General features: G+C 38.0%; 1 protein-coding gene across 2 annotated transcripts in view; it reads left to right on the top strand.

Annotated features, from left to right (window-relative positions):
- The first annotated feature begins 15,513 nt into the window (after window positions 1-15,513).
- The window catches only part of VRK1 (VRK serine/threonine kinase 1), a 29,952-nt gene continuing 18,520 nt past the window's right edge, over window positions 15,514-26,945 (top strand). The window contains exons 1-7 of one of the 2 annotated variants that reach the window (XM_007423419.4): window positions 15,514-15,671; window positions 20,148-20,309; window positions 21,896-21,951; window positions 24,448-24,517; window positions 25,138-25,225; window positions 26,622-26,730; window positions 26,848-26,940. In XM_007423419.4, the coding sequence (XP_007423481.1) occupies window positions 20,153-20,309; window positions 21,896-21,951; window positions 24,448-24,517; window positions 25,138-25,225; window positions 26,622-26,730; window positions 26,848-26,940 (573 nt within the window). In that variant the 5' untranslated portion in view covers window positions 15,514-15,671; window positions 20,148-20,152. Of the gene's footprint in view, window positions 15,672-15,767; window positions 15,940-20,147; window positions 20,310-21,895; window positions 21,952-24,447; window positions 24,518-25,137; window positions 25,226-26,621; window positions 26,731-26,847; window positions 26,941-26,945 lie in introns of those variants that run through there. The other variant, XM_088149868.1, reaches the window with a different exon arrangement.

The raw sequence follows: 26,945 nt of genomic DNA, 5'->3' as shown, positions 1-26,945 counted from the left end.
GCACCTCTCAATGTGAGGGATGCAAAAAAGGCTTTTAGGGGCTCCATGTGAAGCTGAGCCTCAAGTTGTACTCTCCTATTATATCAGTGTTGTCCCAGAAGTTCTGAACACTTCCCATACTCTGTACACAAAATGAGACTTACTGCTCAGGAAGTAGGCAGAACATCATAGGAGTGCTTGGTAAATGTCATCTTGAATACCTGGTATTTGTGATGTGTATGTAAGATCAATATATGATTGAAGGCACACTCTTTCTTGCTTTGTCCTGTACTAATGATAATTGTAATACTTGCAAATTTGCAAAAGAGTGACTCAGTTTTTCAAAGCCTCTAGAGAAAACTTTCATCATTCATATCACTGATATCTGTTAAGAGTTGTGTCTGTAGGATGTGATCCAATGCCATTCTTTTTGTTGCTCCATTTTTCCTAATATTTCTTATTACGATCTTTTTCAGCCCAGTCTTCCCCTTTTCCTAGGCTTGTTTCACACACAATGGCTGGACTGAATGCTTTGTATTAAATCATAACTGTTACTTAACCAAAATTTAGTGAATGAACTGGGTTTGCAAAGCACACTAAGTTATGCATTAAAAGTAACTATCTTATTCTGGGTCAAGGGATACAATCTGCTTTTGAGCAGTGTCTTGTGGACTGCAACTAAAAACATAGGCTGATACAAAGAAGTGGGCAAGAACAGTCATTATGTTTAATACAATCTAATTTAATGATACATTGTTTTAATAAAATAGAACAGTGTTTCTCAACCTTAGCAACTTTAAGATATGTGGACGTCAACTTTCAGAAATCCCATGCTGCCTGGGGAATTCTGGGAGTTGAAGTCCACATATCTTAAAGTTGCTAAGGTTGAGAAACACTGAAATAGAATAATGTGAAATGGATGCAAAACACTGAAGGAGTGCTTTGAGCAGAGCAATTTTCTCTACTGTGGTGCATTCCAGATGTAATGCCCAGTCCCACAGCCAATATTAGTGCTGGATGGGCATGCTGGCAATTGTGCTACCAGTCTGGGGGTGGGGCAGGGCACCAGACTGGGAATGCTAATCTGAAGGAATGTAGATAATGTCAATGCTACATTACACTAAATTGTCCTCTTCAGTTGAATCGATAGTGATTGAAAGGCATATCACCATTCCAATAGTAAACTATGAGAACACAAGGGATAGCAACAAATAAAGAGGAAAAATAGTATTTGGGATAAGAAGGGGTTCAAAAGATGGGAAAAATAGTTTGGTGTAAATCTGAGTCTTGTTATTTTTTTGTCAATTTGCATGGCAGAGTTTTACACCAATGGATATGTGTGTAGTGCATGGGGAATGTTTTTTTTACTAAAACTCCTGGCATACCTTCTCTGGACAGTTTATTTCTGAACCCGTATAAGGTGGCTGATTTTTTCCTTTTCCTTTCATAATAAAATTGCCATGTATACTCAGTGCAGCAGGGGACCTGTGCAAAGGCTGTTTCCATGGTCTTCCTAGGCAGACCGTGCAACTATACACTGTGTGATCAGTTTGTCATTCCAGGAAGTGCTGCAAAGGAGAAATAGTCTGTTCAGAGAATTCTACACTTGGCATTTTTCTTTTCACTTTTGCTGTGAAAAGAAAAGCCCAAGTGCCTCTACCATATTGTGTTGGATTTTCTTTCTTTCTTTCTTTCTTTCTTTCTTTCTTTCTTTCTTTCTTTCTTTCTTTCTTTCTTTCTTTCTTTCTTTCTCTCTCTCTCTCTCTCTTTCCTTTCTTCCTTTCTTCCCTCCCTCCCTCCCTCCTTCCCCTCCCCCCCCCTCTCTTGCAAGATGAACATTAGCTGGACTGATCCCTCCTACTGTTCATCCTGTCATGAATCTGCTACAAGTGAAAACCAAATCTGCTCTCAGCAGGATCTTTGGCAAACTTTTCTATATCCCTATCAGGAGATGGAATTGACAGAAAGACAATTGTGTTGGTACATTAGTTAAGTATGTGACTGCTAGGTGTATAGGGCCTACACAAATACACATATAATATGATATGATGGGTTGGACCCCACTGGTTCTAAATCCATTACCACAACACTGCTGGACCACAATGTCTGCGAAGAGCCACTTTAATAATGCTGCCACCACTTTTTTCCAGAGAAATCCCTCTCTATCCTGGTTTATTTGGAAGGAAGAAAGCAATAATCCTCCTTTCATCAGTATCCTGACTGGAGGGTAGAAAAATGTGCAAAAGGCTTTCCTCAGAATTAGTATCAGTGATTCCTTAAATATTCAATTGTTTATTATGAACATCAAGGTTAAAGAACTAGAAGGGATTTAAAAAGACACAAAGAAGAAGAAAGAAATGATGACTTCTGGACAGGTTGATTCAACTGCTGGTTCTCTGGCCAGAATTCCTCCCTCCCTCGCACTCTCTCTCTCCCACACACACATACAAGAGAACATAGATGTCTGCAGCTAGCCACAATGGTGTAGTGCCACAAGACAGACTCCACCGTTCATACTTGCATCGTGACATCACACCCAAGCATGTAATAGGCAAAGCATGGGTGCCTGTTTCATCATTTTCCCCTTTTCCCTCCTTCCTGTGGATGCACGTGATAACAAACGTCCCACAGCTCAACTTAAAAGAAAATCATTCTAATCCACACCAGCTTTACCAGCCCTTAATTCTCTGGGCCATTCCTAAGTCTCCAACCAGGATCTCAATGGGTTGAGGCATCTTTTCTTACCTGGCTTTCTGCCAGCCTCAAGACAGGAACCTACTCCCTCTTTTTTTTAAAATCCCATCTGAGAGGAAAACTTCATGCTCCTGATCCATTCCTTGGCATTTGATTTTCCTGGGTTTCACTTGTCTCATCTCACTACTGGACTGATAGCTGAGCTTGTTTTTCCTCAACTATTTCAGTAGCTGAATCATTTGGAATGGGATTTCTTCCTATTCACTTTGTAGAACTGATGTGTAAATAAGTATTGTATACTAGTAAAGTGTATTGAATTGAGATGAGAGAGAGAGAGATCAATGAATTAAGGAAGAAATTTTCCAAAAAGCAAATAATCCGCAAATTTGTACAGGACCCATTTTTTAAACATAAGCAGTCAAGTTGTGAAAGCTTTCAGATAGATGACTTCTCCTACTCCAAATCTTCAAGCCATTCTATAACTGCTTGTCTTTTCCTCTTAAATGGAAATCTAGGGAGGAAAAAAGAGAGGAAATATAATGGTGCTTCAAAAGGCATGTAACATCTGGATCTACCATAAAACTCCATGAATGAGGCAGAGCACCTGCATCAGAAACACTTTATTTAGAAAATCCCATGGCTCTTTTCACGTACTATACTATGTCATGCTGTAATCTGTTTAGTTTTGGCTTAGTGTGTTGTGTGAACCTATTCATTGTGGTTTCCAAACTGTGGTAGATAATTTACCATCCATAATTGCAGAATTGTGGCTTATTCAAGAAGCCATTGTTAACAAATTAGGGCTACCTAGTGCAATGCATGAATCCAACTTGCATTTCCATACATGTATCCCACCTGAGCTCAAGTGATCTGCAAAATATAAGTTTTATGCACATCTTATTCATTACACTATGAATCATGGGTGGATACTCAACGTCTGTCAGAGTGCAATGGTTGACTATGTGCCCATCTTTTCTCCCCACAGTTCTAGCATTCACAGACTTTCGTGTTTTAGCACTTATATATTACTGAAGCTGGATCAACACCTAAATATTTAACAAAAGGAAATGAGGTTATTGTGCCAGCTGCAAAATAAGTTCTTGCAGGAGAACATCAGATATATTACAAAAGAAGAAATATTTCCAGTGTTCCTTACAGTTAATGCTGGATTGCCTGTTCTTGTGATGTGGAGCTCAAGAGCCTTCATTAAGTCAGGAGAGCAGTAAGTGCCATATTCACATATTACTTCTGTGCAGCTTTATATCTTGGCAGAAGCATTTCACACTCCTTTTAAAAGTACATTATTATTTTTGCTGCTTGCTAAAATAGACTCATATACAATATAACATGTTTATATGGTAGCAATTACACCAATTCAACACTTTTAAGAATTGAAATTAGATTCCAGATCACTCCAGAATGGTTTCAAATGGATATGCCTACTTTTCAGAACAAGTTAAGGGTCCTCTCCTCTCCTCTCCTCTCCTCTCCTCTCCTCTCCTCTCCTCTCCTCTCCTCTCCTCTCCTCTCCTCTCCTCTCCTCTCCTCTCCTCTCCTCTCCTCTCCTCTCCTCTCCTCTCCTTTCCTTTCCTTTCCTTTCCTTTCCTTTCCTTTCCTTTCCTTTCCTTTCCTTTCCTTTCCTTTCCTTTCCTTTCCTTTCCTTTCCTCTTGATGTCTGCAATTTGATTATTAGCAGAGAAAAAAGCACAGATGGAAGTGATATTTAAATTTCAGCTATGTGTTGATATTACTTGGGGGATGACAAAAATGTTTAGGGGACCATTTTTGTAATATTGCCAGTTCTGTTTATTTATCCCATGTCAAAAATGCAATAGAAATTGTTAAAAAAATGGTAGCGTGAACGTTCCCCAATTCTTTAAGGAAATATTAACTACTGTGCTACAAGCTAGTTAATGTATTGTGAAACTATCCAGCTACTTTACATCAGAGGAACTGCCTTTGCAAAACCTTTTCTTAAAAACAGAACTTATATGAAGGGTTGCACCAATTGCATTCCAGTTTCTGAATGATACCAGGAATATCTCAGTTGGCTCTGGCCCATTTCTTTGCTGTACCTCATTCCACACTTGTGGAAGAACTGGGTATCTTAATCTATAGCAATCGGGCTACCTCCTCCAATTAGATTTTAGATCAGGCTTGGAAGATCACACTAACTCCCCCCCAAAAAAGCCCCAGAAAATAGTTCAGTTCATTGCAAGTCAATATTGGGGCAATGCGGATATCATCATGTCTCCCAACGATGATGTCATTGGGAATGTAATGGATTCTGATTCCTCTTGCAGCTCCATTTGTCTTGCCATAGAAGTGGGGGAAGTGCATTTGCCCATGATCCTGGTACTTGGTTCACAGCCATATTGTATGTTAGGTTCCAAAAAAGGAAAGGCATGAGAATTATCTTGCTCTTCTGGGATGACACTAAGCCCTCTCACTTACTCACCTACTTCCGAGGCCCTAATGCTATCCTTGTATTCAAAGTGAGCCTTAAAAACCACAGGAATGTGAAATTTATTTATAATACCCCTAAATGAACAATTATAGTATACGACAAGCACATGAATTGTCAAAGTGCACTTACTGAAGAACTTTAAATGTCTCAGTGCATTAATTTGTACATCAGACATAATGTGCTCGGCCTTCATGTGTGTGAACCCAAGCACTGTGGTTTGAAAACCTTAGTTTATGGCTTAGCTTCCACTTGCTGCGTAGAAAAGGAGATGAAATTTGCATACATTCATCTGGTATTCATCCTGTTTTCTAGGAGATAATATAATAATACTGCACTATTTCAAAATGCTTGCTTCTTTCTGTTTAGTGGGATTGGTGTCTGAAGTCCACTTCTACAGGCCCTACTAGGGATATAGTAATTGGATGTGATTAGCTAACCATTCATCTTCATTTTCTGGATCACATGCATTCCTGGTTGGCATACATTCTTTGTGATTTAATAGATCCAGGTTTAGAGTGAACTCAGGTAAATCAGTGGGATCTGGTTGTGACTAATAGAAGATCCACTGATTTCAGTGAATTTACTCTAAGCATAACTAAGTTTGAATCCAACCAAAAGAAAGTCTACCCTGAGTCATCTTAATTTATTACAACTTAATAAAATGAATAAATAAGAACCATGTGCCTAAGTAATTATTTGTCATTGCAGGTAATACCTCATCAATCAGTTAGAAAGTTCTAAAGGGAACAAATATTATTTCCTATAGCATAATCTGGTGAATAATTCTCTTTGCATCTTCTTCCTTAAATCTCTTTTTTAATCTAATTAAAAAGGGCTGGATATTTACTTTCAAGAAAAAAGAAAGCTGAACATTTTAGAAAAGACCTGGAATATTCCAGAAGAGAATACGACCCGCTTCTGCAAATAACATGTAAACAGGACAAATATCTTCCTTCAAAAAAGAGGCTGGACATCAATCTCCAGTCTGTTCAGTGCCCAGCCTCTTTTGTGGGGAATGGCTGGAGTGCCAACAAGCACAGTTGCTGGTGTGAGAGGGGACATCTGTCTACAGAGAAATCTGGAGTGGGATGACAAAATTATTTCCTGGAAGCCACCAAAATGGTCATCAGATTGTAGTAACGTCTTCCTATTACTAGCTTGGTTCTGCTGCGACCCATTGCCCTATCAAAGGAGGAAAAGATCTACTCCTCTGAAAAGTGTAGTGTAGTATGTAATGTAGTAATTTATGTTTATTTTTATTTTGCTAACAGGGGAAGCAATCTTTTCATTGACAGATGGATAGCTGTGTCAACAGTTTTTTGCTTCTATATTTTTTCATGTATTGTGAAGTGTAGGGCATACGTAAATATGTAAAAAGATCCTGGACCATAAATTTCACTATTCAAATACACAAACACCAACAAAAATCCTGGCATGCAAATCCTTGTTTTGGATGTGAATTCTATTGTACCCCTTGTGGTTTGTGATCTCAGGGATATCCTAATCATTCTTGAGATCCTTTCAGAAGCTATTAATAGTTGGTATCCTGAACCAAGAATTCCTTACTAAAGAATGCATTTCAGATTTTAACAGGAAGTAAAATCTTGATTTAATTTATATATTTCTTCCCAGCCCACTCCCTGGGTGTGTGTGTGTATTCGTGTCTGATTTCAAAACAACGTTAAAAATAGCAGAATAATAATTACACACACACTTTTCAGTTGCTCAGAGCTAGAGGCACAGCAAGATCCAAAATTCCTAAGGCCCACATTTAAAGAAAGCACATTTTAAAGCTGTTCTCACAGCCAAAAACAACTGAATTATATTAAGCTTAGCTGTTGTGTTAACTAAATCAGGGCAGTTGGCAAACTATAGTTTATAGCTTAGCATTGTAGCTGCTGCTTTAACGCAGAACCCATCCTGAGCTGGACTTCTGAGAAACTAGAACTTCTTTCATACACCCAGATATGTAACAGATTGACAGTCTCCTGAAAGGTGCAGTACATTTTAAACAAACAAACAAACAATACCCCTACCCTATCCCCAAAAGCACAAGGCAACAGTGGGGATGTATTACATCCCACCTTTGCCTGGCTGCTTGATCTTCCCTTCTGGGTCAGATCTCCCTCATCCGGCCCCCCTGATCCTGTCCACTCTCCTCTTCGCTTCTTAGGTCGGACCCTCTCCCACTTGATTCACTGGTGATTTACAGCCTCTTTCCCTCCATTGCTGGAGCACTGCTGACTGATATTCCCGATTCCCTTGCATCCCCAGCTGCCTCTCTCGTTTACTGCAGCAGGGAGGGGAACCCTGGCTGGACGATGTGATGCGGAGAGGAAGGAAGAGCCTTGTGCTTTCTTTTCCACCTCTTTCTTGCTCGGAAATAGTTTCTCTTTGGTGAGAGAACAGGCCACCCTGCCTATTGTTTAATTCCCCTTATCTTCTTAGGCTTCCCCCTTCTAGGCTAACCTTTACAAGTTGTTCTTTTTCCTAGCCATGACGTCAGGCTAAACTTATTCCACCCCATTCTGCTACACTGTCCAGAGTCAAAGATGTCATCTCTCCTGACCCTGGGGGCCGAAAACCTAGAACACATTAACTGTAAATAGAACAGAGCTAGTTTGAGACTTGGCAGAATTAATTTTAATTTTTTTTCTTTCCTAGAGCTTCCTACTTCTCCTTCTGTTTTTTGTTTGTTTGTTTGCTTTCAAGACTAGTGGTATACCATTTCATCATTTTCCAGTCAGCTGAGGTTAGAACAGTAACTGGTGTTACTTTGAGCTTATTCGCAGTGCCTGGTTGCCCCATTGCCAGAACAGGTCAGCAACCAGGCTTTGAGGGCAGGAACAAATGATATTGCTCTTTACTCACCTCCCTCACATCACAAATGCAACCTCTGAGCACATTCTCAAGTACTGTTTTCCCCTTACATCACTTCAAGTGTTGTGGTCCCTTTGGCTTGGTGTGCTCTACAAGGCTAACCTCAACTGACTGGAAAATGAGGAAAGTATATAAGAGGCAGTCACTTTAGTGTCTAGAAAGGGATTTTTGAAGAACGGGTTGCATGTCAGTGATAGAGCACATGTTTGGGCTTCAGGGGATTTTGTATTTCCAGTCAGAACACAAACATATTTTTTTTCTAGAACCCTGGAGAGCTATGATCAGACAATCAATCTAGGCAAATCTCGAACAAGATGGGCCAATGGCTTGGCTAGGAATACAACTGCTTCCTATTGAGCTAAATGGGATACATAAAGTTCTTGGTAATCTTTGCAGTGCCACCCATTTATAGGGCAAAGATGCTGATACTTCCCAATCATCTTAGCATTTCTGAAGGGAAGCATCATTTTTTTTGTCAGTTCTCATTTTTGTAACGCAATATCAATCTTTTCATCTTGGTGTTTTAGATGGGTTGGGATGGGGGGGACTGTATTGTAATTCTGTCAAAAAAAATGAAACATTTCATGATGTGATTGGCAGGTTGATTACAATAGCGCATGTGATTAAACCCTTGGTGTTCTCCTGGAATGAATGAGAGGATGTCAGTGGTGATTAACTAAGCATGTGTGTATCTGAGTGAGCTTGTACTTTAAGTTTCTGAGTTTGGATAACCTGTGCACACATACTAGTAGGACACCTGTGGAGGAGCCTTGCAGAGGTTTCATGTTTATCTGAAAAAGAAAAAAATAAAGACGCCAAGAAACAAATCTGGTAATTAGAGAATCAGGAATTCAATGAAATGAGCATTAAGTAAGAATACTTTATTTACATGTGATATAAATTATTATGGGTGAAAATAGAATAACACAAGATTACCTGCAGGCTATACTTGAGGGTAGGGGAAAGCAAAGTATTGGTGTTTGTCCCAGGCCAGTCTGTTTTTCAAAGATTTCAATAGGATGCACCCACATGGATGTTTTTTATGTGGTTAGACATCCAGTTGTGACACATTCAAGCTGTGAGGTTTTAGTTCCTCTAAAACTGGGAGGCCACAAGCATGTGTTGCTGGAGGTGGCTGGCTGTTGTCACATTTTCACTGCAACTCTAGCTACCAAGTCCAAATGGGTAAATAGAAACAAGACAAAAAAGAAAGATAACTTGGAGAGAAATACTTTAATCTTAGACTCTCAATGTGGAAGCCCGGGATACCAACAACCTTATAAATTCTTTCCTTGGCATATTAAAAAAGTGAGAGTGCAGCATACTGAAAGCAAAACACCAGGCTTTAGTATTCACTTCATTTCCAAGAATAGCATAGGGCTCCAGTCAAAAATGAAGCATAGCTATAGCCCACTGCTTTGCTGGGAAATGAGGGAAAAGCTAAACAAAGATGATAGGTAGTGGTTAGCAGGTAACATTTTGGGGCAGTAATTTTTTTATGGTCTGGTGGCAGCCATTTTGTGAAGTGGTCAGCCCCCTCCACAGTTGCTTGCCTATGTACGGAATGGTTGCCGTGTTCTCAATATTCCAAATGTTGAATGTCTGAGAAGCTTTCTTGCATTGAAATCAAGGCAAATACATTCCGTTCTTCAAGTAGAGTTACAGATGAATGATTAACTCAAAAATAATTTGATCATTTAAAGAATAATTACAAGGATGCAGGTTTTTTGGGCCTCTTAAGTGGCTAAAGTAATGTTTATTATACAAAGATTAAAAAAACGAACCTCCTCGCTGTATTGTGCTAGTCCTAATTATCTCAAGGAATCAGTCTTTGACCAGCAAAACTTTAGCACCATAAGCCAAATTCAGTCCATTCAAGAGCCTTATATCCTGTTGGCTCTAACAGGTAGTACATGATTTTTTTAAAAAATAGTTTGTATAAAGAATACTGCTTGCATTAATATAGTGATGTGTAGAGGTATACTAATGGCCCCAAGAAGTTTTTGAAACCTTCATAATGTGTTTTAATCACTGGCTGGAGATCAAACACCGTCTTGTGATTTTATACAACATGGGCAGCTTCTAGGACTGCCTTACATGAAAACCAGTCAGTGACAAAATTGGTAGATATAGCAAAGCATTTGCAATAAAAGCATTTTATGTATCTTGTTCAAAGCATGTTAGTGCCTTTTAGATCACTGATTGAACTGTAGATAGTATGAAGTGGAACCTTTTAATACCAAAATAAATTTCCAGAGAAAAAATTCCATTATAAGAAAAAAGTGTTTTTGCTGCACTGGGATAGATAATAATTCTTTCATATGTAATGGGATTCATGAAATATTTGATAATAAACAACTCGTTTGTACTTCCACAGCGTGTCTGTATTGCTTGTGTGGGACTGTAGAAGATACATGTGGGTGCCTTTTTCAAGATGATTAGAGGAAATGACTAATGATGGGGCAGATAAGAGAATAAGAAACCAAAGTAATCAAGGCAAATCTGGAGCAGTAACCAAAGCAAGCAAAACACCTTCCAAAGTCACTCCTCCACCCTTTAATTTGGATTCATTTCACCAACTTCACCTAGAGGGTGTGTCTGTTGGACTTGCTGTGCTTAAAGCCAACTTAGCCACCAACATAGATGGCTTTTGCTATAAACATGGAATTTCTAATCAGAAATACCATCCCCAATCTTCCAGCCTTCCTGTTCCCATTTCCTTTTAGCTGGCACTTCTTTTCTTGAGGTAGGAGAAGGAAAGCCCTGGGAAGATAAGGGGACAGAGGGGGCTGATTGGATGTGCTGCTGTTTAAGGCAAGGGTTTTGATGGGAGAGAGGGAGAGAGGCCTAAAGCAAGCAATGGGAAGACTGGTATGCAAGCTAGCGCAGAGGCTGTACGGAGGAGGGAGAAAGAGGGGTGCGATACATCGACTACTCACTCCATAAAACCCCCATGGATTTTATTTTGGCTGAAAACAGTTCTGACAAACTGCAATCCCATCTGGAATGTTTTGGCAGAACTTCTAAAAGAGAAAGTGTTTGTAATATCTTCAGAACAATATACGTTTTCCATTTCATGCACATGGTTATTTCAAACCAATTTCTAAACTTGTAATACTTAAAAAAGAACATCCAGTTGATACTTTTGAATGGAATCATTCATCTTCTGGTATCAGAAGGAAAATGTGATTTGGACTAGTGCCATTGTAAAATGTTGTAAATATACGACAGCAATTGCCCTGTTTCTTCCCTGCTTGTATAAACGTGCATAGAAACAAAGGTTGTGGTCCTGGAGCATCACTAGCTGAGCACTTAACTAGTTCAAGGGTTTGTTTGCTTTTTGTTGACTTGCCTTTTTGCAGTACTGTATGGCAGACTACAGTCCCAGGAATTTCCCCTTTTAAGAGTGGCCTGCAGGGATCAGTCTTGGATCCTATTTTGTTACCCTTTATAGTCTTTCATGAGTGCCCTAATTCATGATCAGGGTTTTCAGTTCAGTGTTGTACTGATGATACTCAGGTCTTTGGTTTTTGTGGTCCTTATGATAATGCATGGTCAACTGTGAAGGAATGTCTTATTAGAATTTTGTCTTGGATGTCTTCTCATCACTTCAACTTGAATAAGGTATGTGGCTTTATCGGTAGTTTTCCGGCAGATGTTGCTGATTCCTTTCTTCATTACCCGACTCTAATCTAGAATAGGGTTGTTCTGGACCTTCAACATTATTCTCCTGTTTTGTTACTTCCCAGGACTCTTTAATGGCTCCCAGTTTAAGCTACTGGTCGTTATATTTATTGCCCTCTGGTTGTAACACCTCCAGTGTCTGTCCTTATTGCTTCCTACATATTCTTCTGCACAGACTCTTCTGTTTCTGATTCCAGGATTGGGGTCTCCAGCTCTGGGCTTTTAGGGAACTGGCCCTGTGATGTGGAATCAGCTCCCTCCTCACCTCTGTGAAGGTTTGATGGCCTTTAAAAGGTGTTTCAAGATCTTTTTATTTAATGAGGAGGTTAGTGCAGGGTTTGGTTATTTTATCTACCACTGTATCATTAATTTTGGTAGTTTTCAGATTGCATTTATTTTATATTAATTATGATTGCACATGCACTCTACAATATCATAAAGTATTTCTTTAAATAGATATGGATATTTTTGTTGATTTAAGTTGTAAATATTGGCTTTACTGGATTTGTTAAGGTGTGAACTAATTTTATTGGAATTTTGTACCTAGTATGTTTTTCTGTTGTAGGAATTCAGGCATTGTGACTTACAGTTTACTATGTTGAACAACCTACCCAACTGTGCTTAATTCAATAAACCATAGCTTATTGGCATCCGTGAAATAGTGATGAAAGAATGTGGAGACCTGGAATGTCTTACTGAGAACTGGGTGGGCAGCAATGGGGATGTAGCCTTATCAGAAATATGCTTAGCTGGGTTTCAGTTCCTGTAACACCAAGGCTGGGGAGAAGAGATTGTTATGATGGTGCATGAGACTTTAGCAGTTGTAGAGAGTACTGCACAGGAGATAATTGGATATGTGTATTTGTGCATGAAACAGGGCTGTTCAGACAAGCTATGGCTGCTGCCTAGCTGCCTCCTAACAGGCCTCCATGAGTCCTGATTCTCAATTCAGGGCTAGTATTTGAGTTCCCAAGACTTCTAGTTTTCAGTGGTTTCAACCTCCTTGCCATGGAGGAGGGATCCAGTGTAGCTTGTGTGTTTACGGCTCCCAAAGCAACGATGGGCTTATAATAAGTAATAGTGTCTCAACTCATGTGGGAAGATCTGGTCTTTACTTCAGAGCAGAAGCAAAGGACCTGAAAATGAAGGACATTATGATCATTCTTTTGCCATGGTCAGTTCACTCCCTCATCAAATTGCAGATAATGAATAACCTGGACCTCTGAAAGGGTGGAGAACCAATTATAATGGTCCATCCCAGGTACCGTTATAAAATGTAATAGCAGTAATACAACAGTACACTAAGAAACAACCACAACATACAAACCCATACCAAAAGACTTTCCCCTCATCACTAGTATATTCCCAAGTCTCTCTGGAAAACCCAGGTTTCAATGACTTTCAGAAAAACAAACAGGGTGGGAATGAATCTAATCTCAGATAGAATGCTGTTCCAAAGAAGGGGGCAGCAACAGAAAGGCTTTTCTCTGTGTTTCTTGAGGAAGACATTCTGCCGCCATCACTCTAAGTCAGTGTTGTCCAAACTTGGCCACTTTAAGATGAGTGGACTTCAACTCCCATGCTGGCTGGGGAATTCTGGGAGTTGAAGTCCACTCATCTTAAAGTGGCCAAGTTTGGACAACACTGCTCTAAGTGCTTCATTTCCTTGGCTACTCAGTAAACCAAGGACCATTCTCATCCCTGAGAGAGTATATGGGGACTGGACTAAGGCAGCAAGCTTTCTCCATGGTAGTCTCCACATTGTGGAACGCTCTTCACCCAGAGTTACTCATGGCCCCTTCTGTAAACAACTTAGCTGTTTTGTTTCTGTGTGTCTTCAGCCTCAGGTGATTAAAAGATGGTGTCTATCCATAAAATTAGAAGTGCTGTGTTTACATAATACGCTATACTCTATAAGCAAATCATATTACAGCTCAATGTGATGGCATGGTTTATACAATATAGTAAGACTAAGATTAGGTTTCCTACAACATATTGAACTAGAAACTACTCAATTCCATTTTAGCCAGATCAAGAGTGTTGTGCAAATGCAGCCACGGCATCTGGTTTCCTATATTATGCTAAGCCACATTTATTTCACTTATTTGTTAACAGTATTTATAACCAGCCCTGATCCCAAAGGACTCTGGACAGCATGAAAGTACAAAGACAAAATTATAAAATTAACAGTACAAATGTCCAAGCTAATATCCATAATACAGTATTTTAAACCTCTGTCTACTGTACCTTGCTGGTTTCATATTGGAGAGAGATGCACATAAAATAATTTTCCTACTTAATCTTGCCTCCACACACAGAAGCTCCTTAGCTCTGGAGATTTTTTCATAGTTTTTGCACCAAGGCTATTTAGAGGATATCTTCAAGTTTAAATATAAACATTTGTTAGGGTCTTATAGAAATTACATGTAGGCACCTTTTGATATAAATTGCAGAAATGGGGTATTGCAACAGCAGGATTTTTAAAATTGTTTTTCAGTAAACTAATTCAGGACCAGCTTTGCTGGATGACACTAAAGCAGTATCTTGTGCATTGACATATCACTTTACTGTGAAATGTAACTGAAAGTTCATAACAACTCTCATCTTAGCACTAGATATTTTGAAGATGCAGTATCCTGAAGCGTATATTTAGCCAGCTGATAGCAAAAAGCATGTCTTCTAAGCATATTTACTTACAAAAAAGGCCCACTATGCCCATTGGAACTTTTTCCTTAATAGGAGTCTGTATTTAGGAAAGCTAAATTTGTTGCAAACTATGTTGACTTCAAAAATAAGATTGCAACTCTATTGTGCATCTATGAATAAGCCCCATTAAATTAAGAGGGAATTTATTTTTTAAGATGATAGAGCTGAACTTAGTTACTTGATAATTGATTGCTTCCTATTACTTATTTAGTATTAACCCAAAATATTTTGTAAAAAAGAAACATCTAATATTACACGCTAACAAGACTCACCTAGTACAATCATAATCATGGTTGTTAAAAGACAACATATTTCAGTTCTACATCCTGAAAAAAAAACACCCTATGCAATTTTCAAAAAAAATAATTTAACTGTTAAACCTACATCCTGTCTTCCCACCAAAAAACTGTATTCCTGGGGCAGAACAATAAGGTAAATACAATGCAATCTAAGAATACAAGTAAATAAACCCACTTTAAAACACCAAGAAAAATACAGGGGTAATTCACCTGTCAATTTTTCTGAACAGTTAATAAAAATCTGGCGTTAATAGAAAATGATTGGTACACGACGCTTCCAGGTATAACGAATTCATTAATTAGTGTAAAGTATCATTTTATTTCGCTTATTGTTACGTTGTTCACACACCAGATTTAAAAAGAAGGGGAACTAAGGTCGCGGCAATACAGAGCGAAAATGGAGGAACAGAGTTTAAATTGCCAGGAACAAACTCTTCTGAAAATAATGGGATTTACATCTGACTACGCCAAGGAACAAGAATCAGTTAATTCGCGGGCTGAAAGTAAGATGAAGCTATACAACGGAAATAAACGTATGAAATCAGTGTGAAGTTATCACTCGAGCTTGCACTGGAACAAACCCAGGAGCCGGCTTGTTTTATCTAAAAGCCGAGCCTTTCGGGTCGAGCGCGCCGGCGGCAACTCCAGAGACGCGCCTAAAACCTCTTCCTCGCCAGCCACGCGGGACGCCGCTCCCGCGCTCAGCGGAGCCGAACTTACGGCTCCCGCTGCCAAGCTGAAGCCACGCCCACTTTTTGGCGCGCTCCGGCGGAGCCCGCCCTCCGCCTTGAAAATTACAGCGCCGGGCTCCGATAGGAAAGCGGAAGCTTTCTCTGCGCGGCAACTCCGAACTTCCGCTCTCCTATTTCCGGTGAGAAGCGAAGACCTCAGTTTTGGTGGTGGCCGCGTTCAAGCTCTGACCTGGTGTGACCTCTTTTACCAGAGTCCGCTTGGCTGACGAGGTATGGCCCTGAAGCGCGCTCTCTCGCTGCGGCTCTGAGGGGCGAGAATTGCATCGCTTTCCCCCCTAGGATGAGAGCTAGGGAGGCCAAGCAATGCGCTCCCGCCGTGCCCCATTTTCTTTGCCCCCTAGGCGGATCTTACTACTTTCCCTTTCCTCCTACAGCCCCTCTTGCTGCTTGGGAGCCCTTTTTAGGAGGCGTTGGCCACAGAAGAATCTTGCGTGTTTCCTTTCTTCCCTCCTTAGCTGTGGATGTCGGTGTGAAAATAGTGAGTTAGCAATATAATTGAAATAGCTATAGGTTAGTTTTTTCGCGATCTGGTGCGTCTTTCGTCGCATCCTTCTACTGGCTGTACTTCGTTGGGCGGGCTGATAGTCGATCTAGTCCTAACTGGGTGCAGCTCGCACGACCCCTAGCTCAGCTTTGCTAGGTGGTAGTATAACAGTTGGAAGATCCCAGATTGGGAAAAACTGCCACAAACATTTTTGTTTTCTCCAGTTTTGTAAATGGTGATCCCTTATTAAAATAAAGCAAGGTGGGCAGCCTTTTGATGCAAAGGGCAACATGAAACATTTTGGGGGAAGCTAAAGGCATCAATGTGAGTAGGGTTACAGTACAAGGGTGCATGGGCTGGTTGTGGGGGGAATCCCACCTGAAGTTAGTGACAAACTCTGCCATTAGTTTCCAACAGTGATGGCTAGAATTCTTAGGTCGGTGCAGAGAGACTGACTGTAGGTTGGCTGAAGTAAAAGTGAAGCCAACTTTTCCTCCTTTTTTAGGTGGGGAGGTGGTATGTCCTCTGTTCAGTGAGGTATCTTGATATTTTCAGGTATGCAGTCCTTTTCTTTTCAAGCCTGTTTGCCAGAAGGGAGCTGAAATAAGTAACAGTTTGTGATGTATTAGAGAACCATCAAATGAAGAAGGACATAAATAATTGGGGCATTCTGTAGAAACAGTGTGGTTGGAAACATTTAATAGGAAAAAGCTGTAAAGAAAGTGGGAGAGAAGAAAAAATAATAATGGCAACAGCAATGAAGCTCATAACCCTATTATGGACCAGCTAAATAATTGTTAGTTTAGTTATTACCAATGATGATGATCAGAAGTGTTTCTTGGTATGAGAAATGCCAAATATCTCTCTCTAGTGATATTCAACTATTAAAGGTGCTAAAGTTTGTTTACTCTTAAGCCTGCCTCATGCTGTTCAGGGTCTTAACATTTATCTTAAGAACCATCTGTCTAACAACCAGGGCTCTACTGATATCTCCTATCACATATGCAGGGAATTGTAGGTAGTGTCTGGAAGATACAGGATTGGTGAAAGCTGAACTAGGTCCTGAAACATCCCCCCACCAAAAAAAGTCTGTATGTCTACTGCATTGCTGATTTTTCCCTGTTTACATAAAATGTGCTTTTTAGAGATATTTTCAAGTGATATAAAGTGGCCCATAGAATTTATTTGAAGCTGCTGTGACTTTTCTTTCCTATTTGTATTATATTAATTATCCCATACAGCATTAAAATATATCAGTTAATTATGAAAGCTGTCTTGAATGTTTTATAGAAACACCATTTTTATTATCATTTTACTAAAATCATGTTGAACCTTGTAGTTTGGGTACTGCAAGAAGTTGGGGACAGGATCAGTAGTGTGGTTTATTTTATGCCACCTCAAGATAACTGTAGGTGGCTTAAATATTGTGGTTAAAACAACATAGGAATTGTTTTAAAAAGACAAGCAAAAGAAGAGAAAGCTAAGAGAAGACATGGTGGACTGCTATCTGCTGGTCTTCCAGTACTTGAAGGGATGTCACAGGGAAGAAGGTGTGGGTTATTTCCATAGCGCCTGATGCTAAGCCAAGGTGGAAGCTAACAGAGAGACATCCAAATTTGAAATAAGGAGGAATTTCCTGACTGTGAGAGCTGTTAAGCAGTGGAACAACCTGCCACCTGAAATTGTAGGTGCTCCATCAGTGAAGAAGATTGGACAGCCATTTGTCTGGGCTACAATTATCTTTTTCTATATGGATTCTACCCATGAAAGATGCTAAAGAGGACTCAATTAGCCAGCTATACAAAACCTTTACTTATTGATGCCTATATATTTTTTAAATTCTGTGAAGCATACCTTTTCTAGACACAAGAGAATGAGTAACCTAGTGTCATTATTATGTTAATTTTCAGGTAAGCAAAATAACACCCTAAATATGTAGACATGTGCATAGGAAAGAGGGACTATGTACCTAATGGAGAAAGATGGAGTTCCACCTATCTTTTCTGCTTTTTCTTTGTTAACTCTCCTAAGCAAGCATTAATAGGTTTACAGTGTTTATGAATCAAGTTAATGTCATCTCATCTAAGTGATACTATCCTATGACAGTAGGGTATTTCTGTTTTAAGATACCAATAAGTGAATAGAGTATGTAGTTCGTTATATACTCCCTTTTTGTTGAACAGTTTCAAAGCAGTGTTGAGATCTTTATCTAGCTAAAGGATAAGGTCAGTTTGATTTGGCAGGCTTGGTGCACTCTGGGTTTCATCGATTAATCAATACCACCTATTGGGACCCCAGAAGCGCGCCTTCTCTGTAGTAGCACCTGCCCTCTGGAATGAGGTTCCTCCCAAGATTTGAACAGCTCCCACCTTATTGGTATTTCGAAAGGCTCTTAAGATCTGGCTTTTTGCCCAGGCCTTTGATAAGGACAATTGATGCCCCTTTCTTTTCCTTATTACCATCAAGGTCTGTTTCCTCTGCTATCTCTGCTCTTTTGCTTTGTGTTGTTTTGTGTTTTTGTATTGTTCCTTGTTTTAAATGTTTTTAACAATTTGTAAACCATCCATAGTTGCTGAGTCAGGCAGCTTATAAATTCAACAAATTGTATTAAGACTATAATTATTATTACAAATTCTTACATTTTTGGGGCAATGTATCATCTTCATCAGCCCAAATCAATTCACTGCAGGAAGGACTCTTCATCTACTTTCCAATTTCACCTGTGCACCACAGGTTTTAACAGTTAACACCTTCAAATTGCATTGCATCATTTCTCCAGCATTTCTTTGGGTGTTTTATGGTTTTCTTTTTAATGCCAATTGATATCCAATCAAGGATTGTTGTGTCCTGCTTTGATCTGTTCATTGTGCAATATGGTTAGCCCATTGCATTTCTGAGGAAATTGTTTAATTGGTGTATACTGTCTGTGCTGACATACAGTTGTGAAACTTGGGCATTAAATGCAAAAGCAGTACAGAAGTTGAAAGTTACACAAAGAAGCACGGAATGGCAAATGTTTAACATAATGTGATATGACAAAAAAAAATGGCTCTGCCGAGAAAATGAAGTCTGAGCAATGTATGTTTGCACCCTTCAGATGTTGTTGAATTCTTGCTCTCATCAACCTATTTAATATAACTAATGGTGAGAGATGGTGGAAGTACCAATTCAACATTAAGAGGCCTCTGTGTTGCACAGCCCCTCTTTTAGTAGTAAGAATGGTTACTATTGCAATGAATAATATTAGAACAGAAAAAAAACTTGATCTTTTTGAATGATGAATGATTCTGCCAAATATTAGGAAGTCTTGCTATTTATGATGAGTAATTTGCTTTTCATACTTATCAGAAATGCTAGTATGAAACATTATGAATTCTGGAAAGCAAAGCTCATCTGCCTGCCTGATTGTATATGATTGAACTGAGACTGTCAGCCATACTTTGGAAGAGTTGGTATTGCATGTTAATGGCAATAGTAGGGGTAAAACTCATCACTGACTCTCAGCTTAAAAGATTCAACTAAAAAATGGCAAAGTGGAAGCAATGATGAGGGAAGACAGTTTTTGCTAATTTCTCCTTTGTATGAGAAATGCCTCAATTGAAAGGCACATCAAAATAAAGAAAAGTTGTTGTAAAAGAAGAGTATAATTTGTGAGATTTTCTTTTTTTTTAGACATTGAAAAAAGAGAAAGTAAACACTACTTTTGTGATATAGCTTATACCAAGGTAGGTAATCTGTGGTCTGTGGTCCTCTAGGTATGGCTGAATTACAATTCTCAGTAGCTGTAGCCAGAATAGCTAATATTGAAGGCTACAAGTTCTCCGTCTTAGTAATGGTCCTGTGGACATGCCCCTCTTTTAACTTTTACAGAAATGTAATTACTTGCCAGAATATGAATGATTACGGTAAGAGAGATTAGTAAGAATATATGTTATTTTCAAACTGCAAAGCCTTTATTGCACTTCATATAGGAAGTAAAATAATACTGTTTGTATTTTGATCAATTTTGTCCCAGAAGAAGAATTCGGTACTGAAAATCATCAGAGTTCTAGGATCAGAACTTTTTTGGTGCTAATTTTAGTCCTTATGTTTTGTAGAACAGGGTATGTTGACAAATGGAAAAAGGCAATAGAGACCTTATAGATCTAAAAATAAGTCATTTATCCTATTACTAATTACTTTGTTTTTTAAATTTTCTTTAGTGAACATGCCTAATATCAAAAAGTCAGCAGGAAAAAAAGGTCCAAGAAAACGGAAACTTGCAGAAGAATTTCCTCCTGGAGAAGTTTTTACTGACCTTTTAAAGAAAAAATGGAAGCTTGGTCCAGTTATAGGCAAAGGTGGTTTTGGCTGTCTGTATCTTGGTAAGAAGAATATTGCCAAGATTGCTAAAATGTAGGAAGCAGTATATATTTATTTTAGAATGTATATTCTTAACACATATGCGTAAGCCATGTGAATAGTAAATGGATATAATTTCCTAGAGAAGAAGTATTTTGTTGTTTGAACATACTCAGCTAATAGGGTTGCTGGGAGAAGAACCTCATCTCTTTCTTTCTCAGCATTTAGTCTACAGATCGCAGCTTCTTTGCTTCCTGTAGCAATACAGAAGCAGTGACCTTGAGAAGGAAGGGGGATAAGACTTTATCTTTTTCCCATTCAACAATTATATTTGTAGGAAGCTTGCTATGCTGTTGTATAGCACTCCTCAAGGTTCTACAGCTCTAGTCAGCAATTGACAAGCAGTTGCGGTAGACTGCATGGTTAACATGCTGTGGAAATGATGGCCACAGGCCTAATAGTGTTCTTTGGATTTTGCCATTCAGCTGATTGGTAGGTTGATGAGAGGAGTGCAGGGTTGGTGACAGCTTCTGGTGGACTGAATAGAAAGCAGTTCAGGGTGTTCCTGATTCTACTGCTTATCCTGATTTTCTTCATTACCTTCATGCTCCCCTTACAAGAGAGGCTGTTCTATGTATGCTGGGCCTTTGTTTGTGGCACAATACTTTTTGTTGGTATTTTATCCAGTGATGCTGTCAGTAGGATGGACTCTTCTAACAGAACGGGTTCCCCCTAATAGTGTTCTTTGGATTTTGCCATTCAGCTGATTGGTAGGTTGATGAGAGGAGTGCAGGGTTGGTGACAGCTTCTGGTGGACTGAATAGAAAGCAGTTCAGGGTGTTCCTGATTCTACGGCTTATCCTGATTTTCTTCATTACCTTCATGCTCCCCTTACAAGAGAGGCTGTTCTATGTATGCTGGGCCTTTGTTTGTGGCACAATACTTTTTGTTGGTATTTTATCCAGTGATGCTGTCAGTAGGATGGACTCTTCTAACAGAACGAGTTCCCCCTCATCCTTTGTTGTCTGCTGCAACAAACAAACAAATAAGATTCGGGGGGCAAGGTGACTATGGGCTGACTGCTAATTATAAATCTCTGTTATAGATGTTGCTGCCATGTTCCTATTAGGACTTGGTGCTTATCCTCTTGATCTTTAGGAAGGGCTTTGTTGCTTCAGCTCACCCACCAATATCACTGAATGTTCCACTGATGGAACATTTAAATTGGCTTTCCTTGGAAGTTTTTCAGAGGTACCAGGCTGGTTGCTCTTGAAGCAGAATACTGTGCTTGATTGACTGTGGTCAGGTTTGGCAAGTTAGTTCTTACAGTTTTTAAAAATGGAATGCAATGTTGATCATTTACATGCAAAATTGAAATATTAAATGCAAAATTTATCACTCTGTATTATTGTTGGGGTATTTGTGATATGGAGGTGGACTTGTGCAAAGAATACATAAGGCTCCACCATAAAATATTCTTACATATACTCATGAACTTGTATTTGGCTTTCATCCAGTTATTCAATATTTGTTGGTTATGTAAAAATTGCTACTGAGATATTAAGACAGTTTTCAATCCTATTGATAAAAACTACTTATATTTCAACAGCTGATGTTAATTCATCTGAATCAGTTACCAGTGATGCACCCTATGTTATAAAAGTGGTAAGTTTATTTAATTATCCACTCATTCAATGTTGGTGTTGCCTGACTCCAGACCAACTCTGGAAATAATTTCTTTCTTTTGAAATAGTCTGCATTTGAAAGATGAAATGGAAAAGGCAGAGTTTTCCACTTACAGGTTTGTGAAATTCTAGAGAGAAAATCCTCAGGCAACCAGTATAGTACAAATTGTTTAAGATTAAAATACATTTTAGTTTAATTTAAGCTTCTATGCTACTATCAACATTTTTAATAAAAATAACAAATACCATTGTTATCTTGCTGAAATAATGTTTAATTTTCTATGTATTGCTTGGATTTGGTTTTGAATAGTGGAATAACATATGTGCTTTACATTGTTTTTTTTGAGGTGTTCAAAAATTACATAGGAAATGAATTTTCAGTAAAGTTGGAACAGACTGAATCTGGAATCTAGGCCTATAGTTTGTGTATATTTCTGTATGGCAGTCAATGTACATTTTGGTTTTTATTTTACAACTAATTTCAGTTATGAGCTATTTTACTTTAGGCATCTGGGCTAGAGGAGCAGAACCTGTTATCATTGTAGCCCCATGAATTTTGTCTTTGGAAAATTACAGGGCCTAAGAAAGGTGGGCATGGGCATCTAAGGCATTTGGAGCTGCAGTGTGCTACAGAACCTTTGAACTATTAAAAATCATTCTGATCATGAATTCATTAATAGCAGGAATTGAGATCAATAGCAGGAATTGAGATCATGCAGCGCTTCCCATATAGCTGGTGATAGTGCATGCAGGATGCCTCAAAGAAGTTGGGCCACGTCCTGTGCCCATTTTCCTCTCATCTGCCTTTTATTGCCCCCTTTTATATTCTCATTATCCAGTATGGATGAGTGAGCAGATAGGATCACGATTTCCGGTCCCCTAATTTTGATATTCTGAACACTTTGATGATATGAGGGAAGCCTATTGATTAAAAAAAGCTAAATTATAGAGTGCAATCTAGTTTGCTGAAAATATTATTGCTTGATGTTAGTGTCAGGTGGATTTGCCTTTTTCTGGCTATTTTCTACATACAATATGGAGTTATAACTGCTATTAATCAATTCTAATTATGTTAGTAAAAATAGCCTATATGTCACATTTTTTTACTGTTAAATGTATTGAAAAGCATTAATGCATAATGATTCATATTGGTGATGTACATGCAGTGGAAAAGGTTGCTGATATAAATATATAGATTAGTACTTTGTGGTATAATTTAGAATTTAGATATAGTAATAAATTGTATTTATACATGAATAGACACCTTAAAAAAGTATCTCTTGGAGATGGTGACATTTGACACCAGCTATACAGAATAGGCTTAAATATGTAGATATTTAAGTCTGTCCTGGATCAAGATTACGGTCACTTAAGTCAGGGTCCTCTGAATAACCAGGACACACTGGTTGTCCATGACCAAAACTCTTAATGGTTCTGTGAAAACAAGTAAAACTATTGATTTTGATATAACCCACTATATTATTTTGGTTTACTTAAAATGTGATACCAATTTAAAAAATGAGACAATCAGAAAAAAAATGCATAAGCCATGTAAACCAACAGGTTTCATGTTATTCACTTCTATGGCAGGTTGCTTTATGCAAAAATTTGTTTCCATTCATGCCAAGGACACTCTATTTTTTTCCTATTAAGAATTGTTCTGATTAAAACATCTACTATATGTATAGGAGAAGTCATAAGTAACTATTATATCCCATAATTTATGCAAGATCCCAAGTCCGTTCCCTAATTGGGAAGAACTCTATCTGAGATCCTAGAGAGGTGTTGCTAGGCAGAATAGACAGCACAGTGCTAGATAGACCACTAGCTTGACCTGGTATGAGACAACCAGGCAAATTTATGTTAGAAAAGGCACTGGCTTACAAATAAATTTTCTCTGAGCCAACACAAATTGTTGAAAAGTTATATGCTAATATATTTAGTATATTAATTATTATTCAGATACTGAAAATGAGAGTGCTCTGGAAAGTTTTTTGTGGCTGCTTCAAAGCCTTTCCCAAGTTGTCTCTGCATGTATGTGCATAGACAGCTGCTTTGCTTTGTTCACAGTGCCTGCAGAAGTACAACCTTGGAAAGTTCATAAAACAACTGTGGTAAGCCTTCTGGAGGAGGCTGATGCCTCAGTACTAGATGGGTTGCTTTGCTTGGGCCCTTCAAATGCTTTATCCAGCTGTAACTGAACATTATTTAGGTTTTCAGATCCCATATTAATACATCTTAATATAAACATTTTTACTGTGATATATAGAAATGTTTCATTTTTAAATTAGTTATCTTTTTCCCAATTATATAACAAACATCAAGAAATTGAATTACAAGGAAGAAAGATTAAGTGATTAAGATAACAGTTTTTATAGGACAATAGAAGAATGTTTTATAGTATTAGCAAAATCTTTGCTTGAGAGGAGTAAATCAAGTTTGAAACATTGCATTTATTTATAAATGATATTTAAAGGAACCCAGTGACAATGGACCACTCTTTACTGAGTTAAGTTTCTACATGCGAGCTGCTAAACCAGAACTAAGTAAGTAACATAATTCACTTTTATTCAATAAAACAATCATTTTTAAGTATAAGAAAATATGAGAAAGATATAGTAACGTATTATCTATTGAGTTACAGCAGCTACTACTGTAATTCATAGAGGATTCCAAATAGTTATTTTAAGAAACTATGTTTCTTTATAATGATGCAGTATTGGATATTTATTGGAAGCATTTTTTATAAACTGGATCTAACACTCTTGTTCTTTTTTAATACTAGAAGTTTGAAGCTGCTTGAAAAATGGGGAGGGAATAATAAGCAACTGTATTTAAATGATATGCTAAACATGCTAAGACAACATTTGTTGCCCTTTTGCTCATGCAGAATGAGTTTGTTGTATTTAAATTGCTAAAAATATAGAAGGAATGGTAAGGATAAAATGCATAAACGTTAAAGAAAATGCATTCCATCTAAACTTTTCAATTCCATTAATTTTAGTGAGAGAGAGGGTCTCTGTTTAAAAAAATATATCTACATCTACCTCTTTTGGTCTTATTTAATATTTAATAGGCAGCAATAATAGACAGTTTTCTATCTTACTTGGTAACAAGTTGCTTAGTGAAAATGGTAACTGCATATTGAAAATTTATTTATTTTCAGTTAAGAAATGGATTTCTTCTCACAAACTGAAATATTTAGGCGTACCAAAGTATTGGGGTTCTGGCTTGCATCAAAAGAATGGCAAAAGGTATAAACCATTTGTTATTTTAGAATATAAAAGTTTTTTATAGTTTAACTTCCATTAATTCCTATTTTACAAACTCTATAATATTTCTTAAAATGAATCTTAGCAATAATGTCAAGTGAGGGCCTTTGTCATTTAACTTTATCATGATCAGTATATTGAGGAATTGGCACATGAAAAAAATACATATGTGTGAAGTTAAATCTACAGGGATTCTTATATACATTTTATTGGAGAACTTGGAAATATGCACTATGGTCAATATTAAGTGAATCTTAAGCAATTTTATGCTGTTCTTTGAATTTAATGAATGTCTTTGGTAGTTCTCAGGAAATATGAGATAGGATGTTGAAATCTTCCAGGTTAGCTTTATTCCATCAGAATAAAACTAGATATGTTTAAAGTGTTCAGACCAAGTAGTAGGAAGTCAACACCAGCTGCTGTCCTCTTGCTTTTCACCCCATAGGCAGAACAGAGTAAATAGGTAGTAGTCGATTCTACCAACTAAATTACAAAAATATTTGGCCAAAGGGATAATCGAAAATACCTTGCTAGATAAGTGGAGTAACAAAAAACTAACAAAAAATTGGCCAGCATTAAACAAATTCAGACCATTAAGAAAATGTCATACAGGAGATGTGCTAATTGAAAGGGATGTTAATGAGAGTAACTCTTCTCTTTGTCTTGCAGTTTGGTGGCTGTGAGGCATTAAGGATTTGTTTAAAGAAACTGAAAAGACCTCTTTTCTCTCCATTAAAAACTTTTTTTATATATATAACAAGTTATTTAGTGAGTGAAAACAGGTGTTTTGATTGTTTCCTAAGTTAGGGGAGGCTATTTAGATGAGATCCTGCTCTAAGTCCCACAGAAGTATGGCACAGAGGTTTAGTTAATTAGAGCAGCACAGATTCTGCATCTCCTTCAACCAGGAGACACACTTGTTCCCTTCTCTGCTAAACTTCAGAAATTTGTGTTTAGTGTTAGTTGAATTGCTTTCCTGATCTGATTTCATTTGTTCCTGCATACTTTCCTGAACTTGTAGAAAATACAGAAGGGGTTGTTTAGTAATTTTCAGTAGTTTTAAAATTTCTCTGTTTCTTTTGTATGTCATTGTACTGCCAGATGGTAGCACCTAGTCAGCCTTTGTCATCTTAAAAGCTAAGCAGGGTCAAGCCTGCTTAGTATGTAGATGGGAGACCATTAAGAAATACCAGGCATGGAAATTAGACAGGGAAGTCAAAAAAGACCTGGAAGAAGTTAATGACAAACCATTGTTTGCTGTCGTTGCTAAGAAAACTCCATGTCTATATAGTTCCCAAGAGTTGAATACTATTTTTTATATGACATTACAGAGTTTTGAATTTCAACTTTCAACTTTAAATTTATTTTTTGAAATCAGTTATAGATTTATGGTGATGGACAGACTTGGGAAAGATCTTCAGAAGATATTTGAGGAACAAGGAAAGCAGTTTTCACACAAAACAGTGTTACAGTTGGGATTGAGAATAGTAAGTTAACATTTTTTTATGTTAATACTAATCTATAATAAGTAGAGACCCCTGCTAGATGAATGTAATATTGTTGAAGGTTTTTTTCTGAAATTATTCTGTGCTGTGCTTTTTTAGCTTGATGTTTTGGAATATGTTCATGAACATGAATATGTGCATGGAGACATCAAGGCCTCAAATCTTCTCCTGGGCTACAAGGTTCCAAATCAGGTAAC

Source organism: Python bivittatus, unplaced genomic scaffold (genome assembly GCF_059951505.1).
Source record: "Python bivittatus isolate LINGU-HERP-01145 unplaced genomic scaffold, Pbiv_v1 ctg000580_np1212, whole genome shotgun sequence".
Classification (NCBI taxonomy): domain Eukaryota; kingdom Metazoa; phylum Chordata; class Lepidosauria; order Squamata; family Pythonidae; genus Python; species Python bivittatus.
This window is presented reverse-complemented; position numbering and strand designations above follow the sequence as displayed.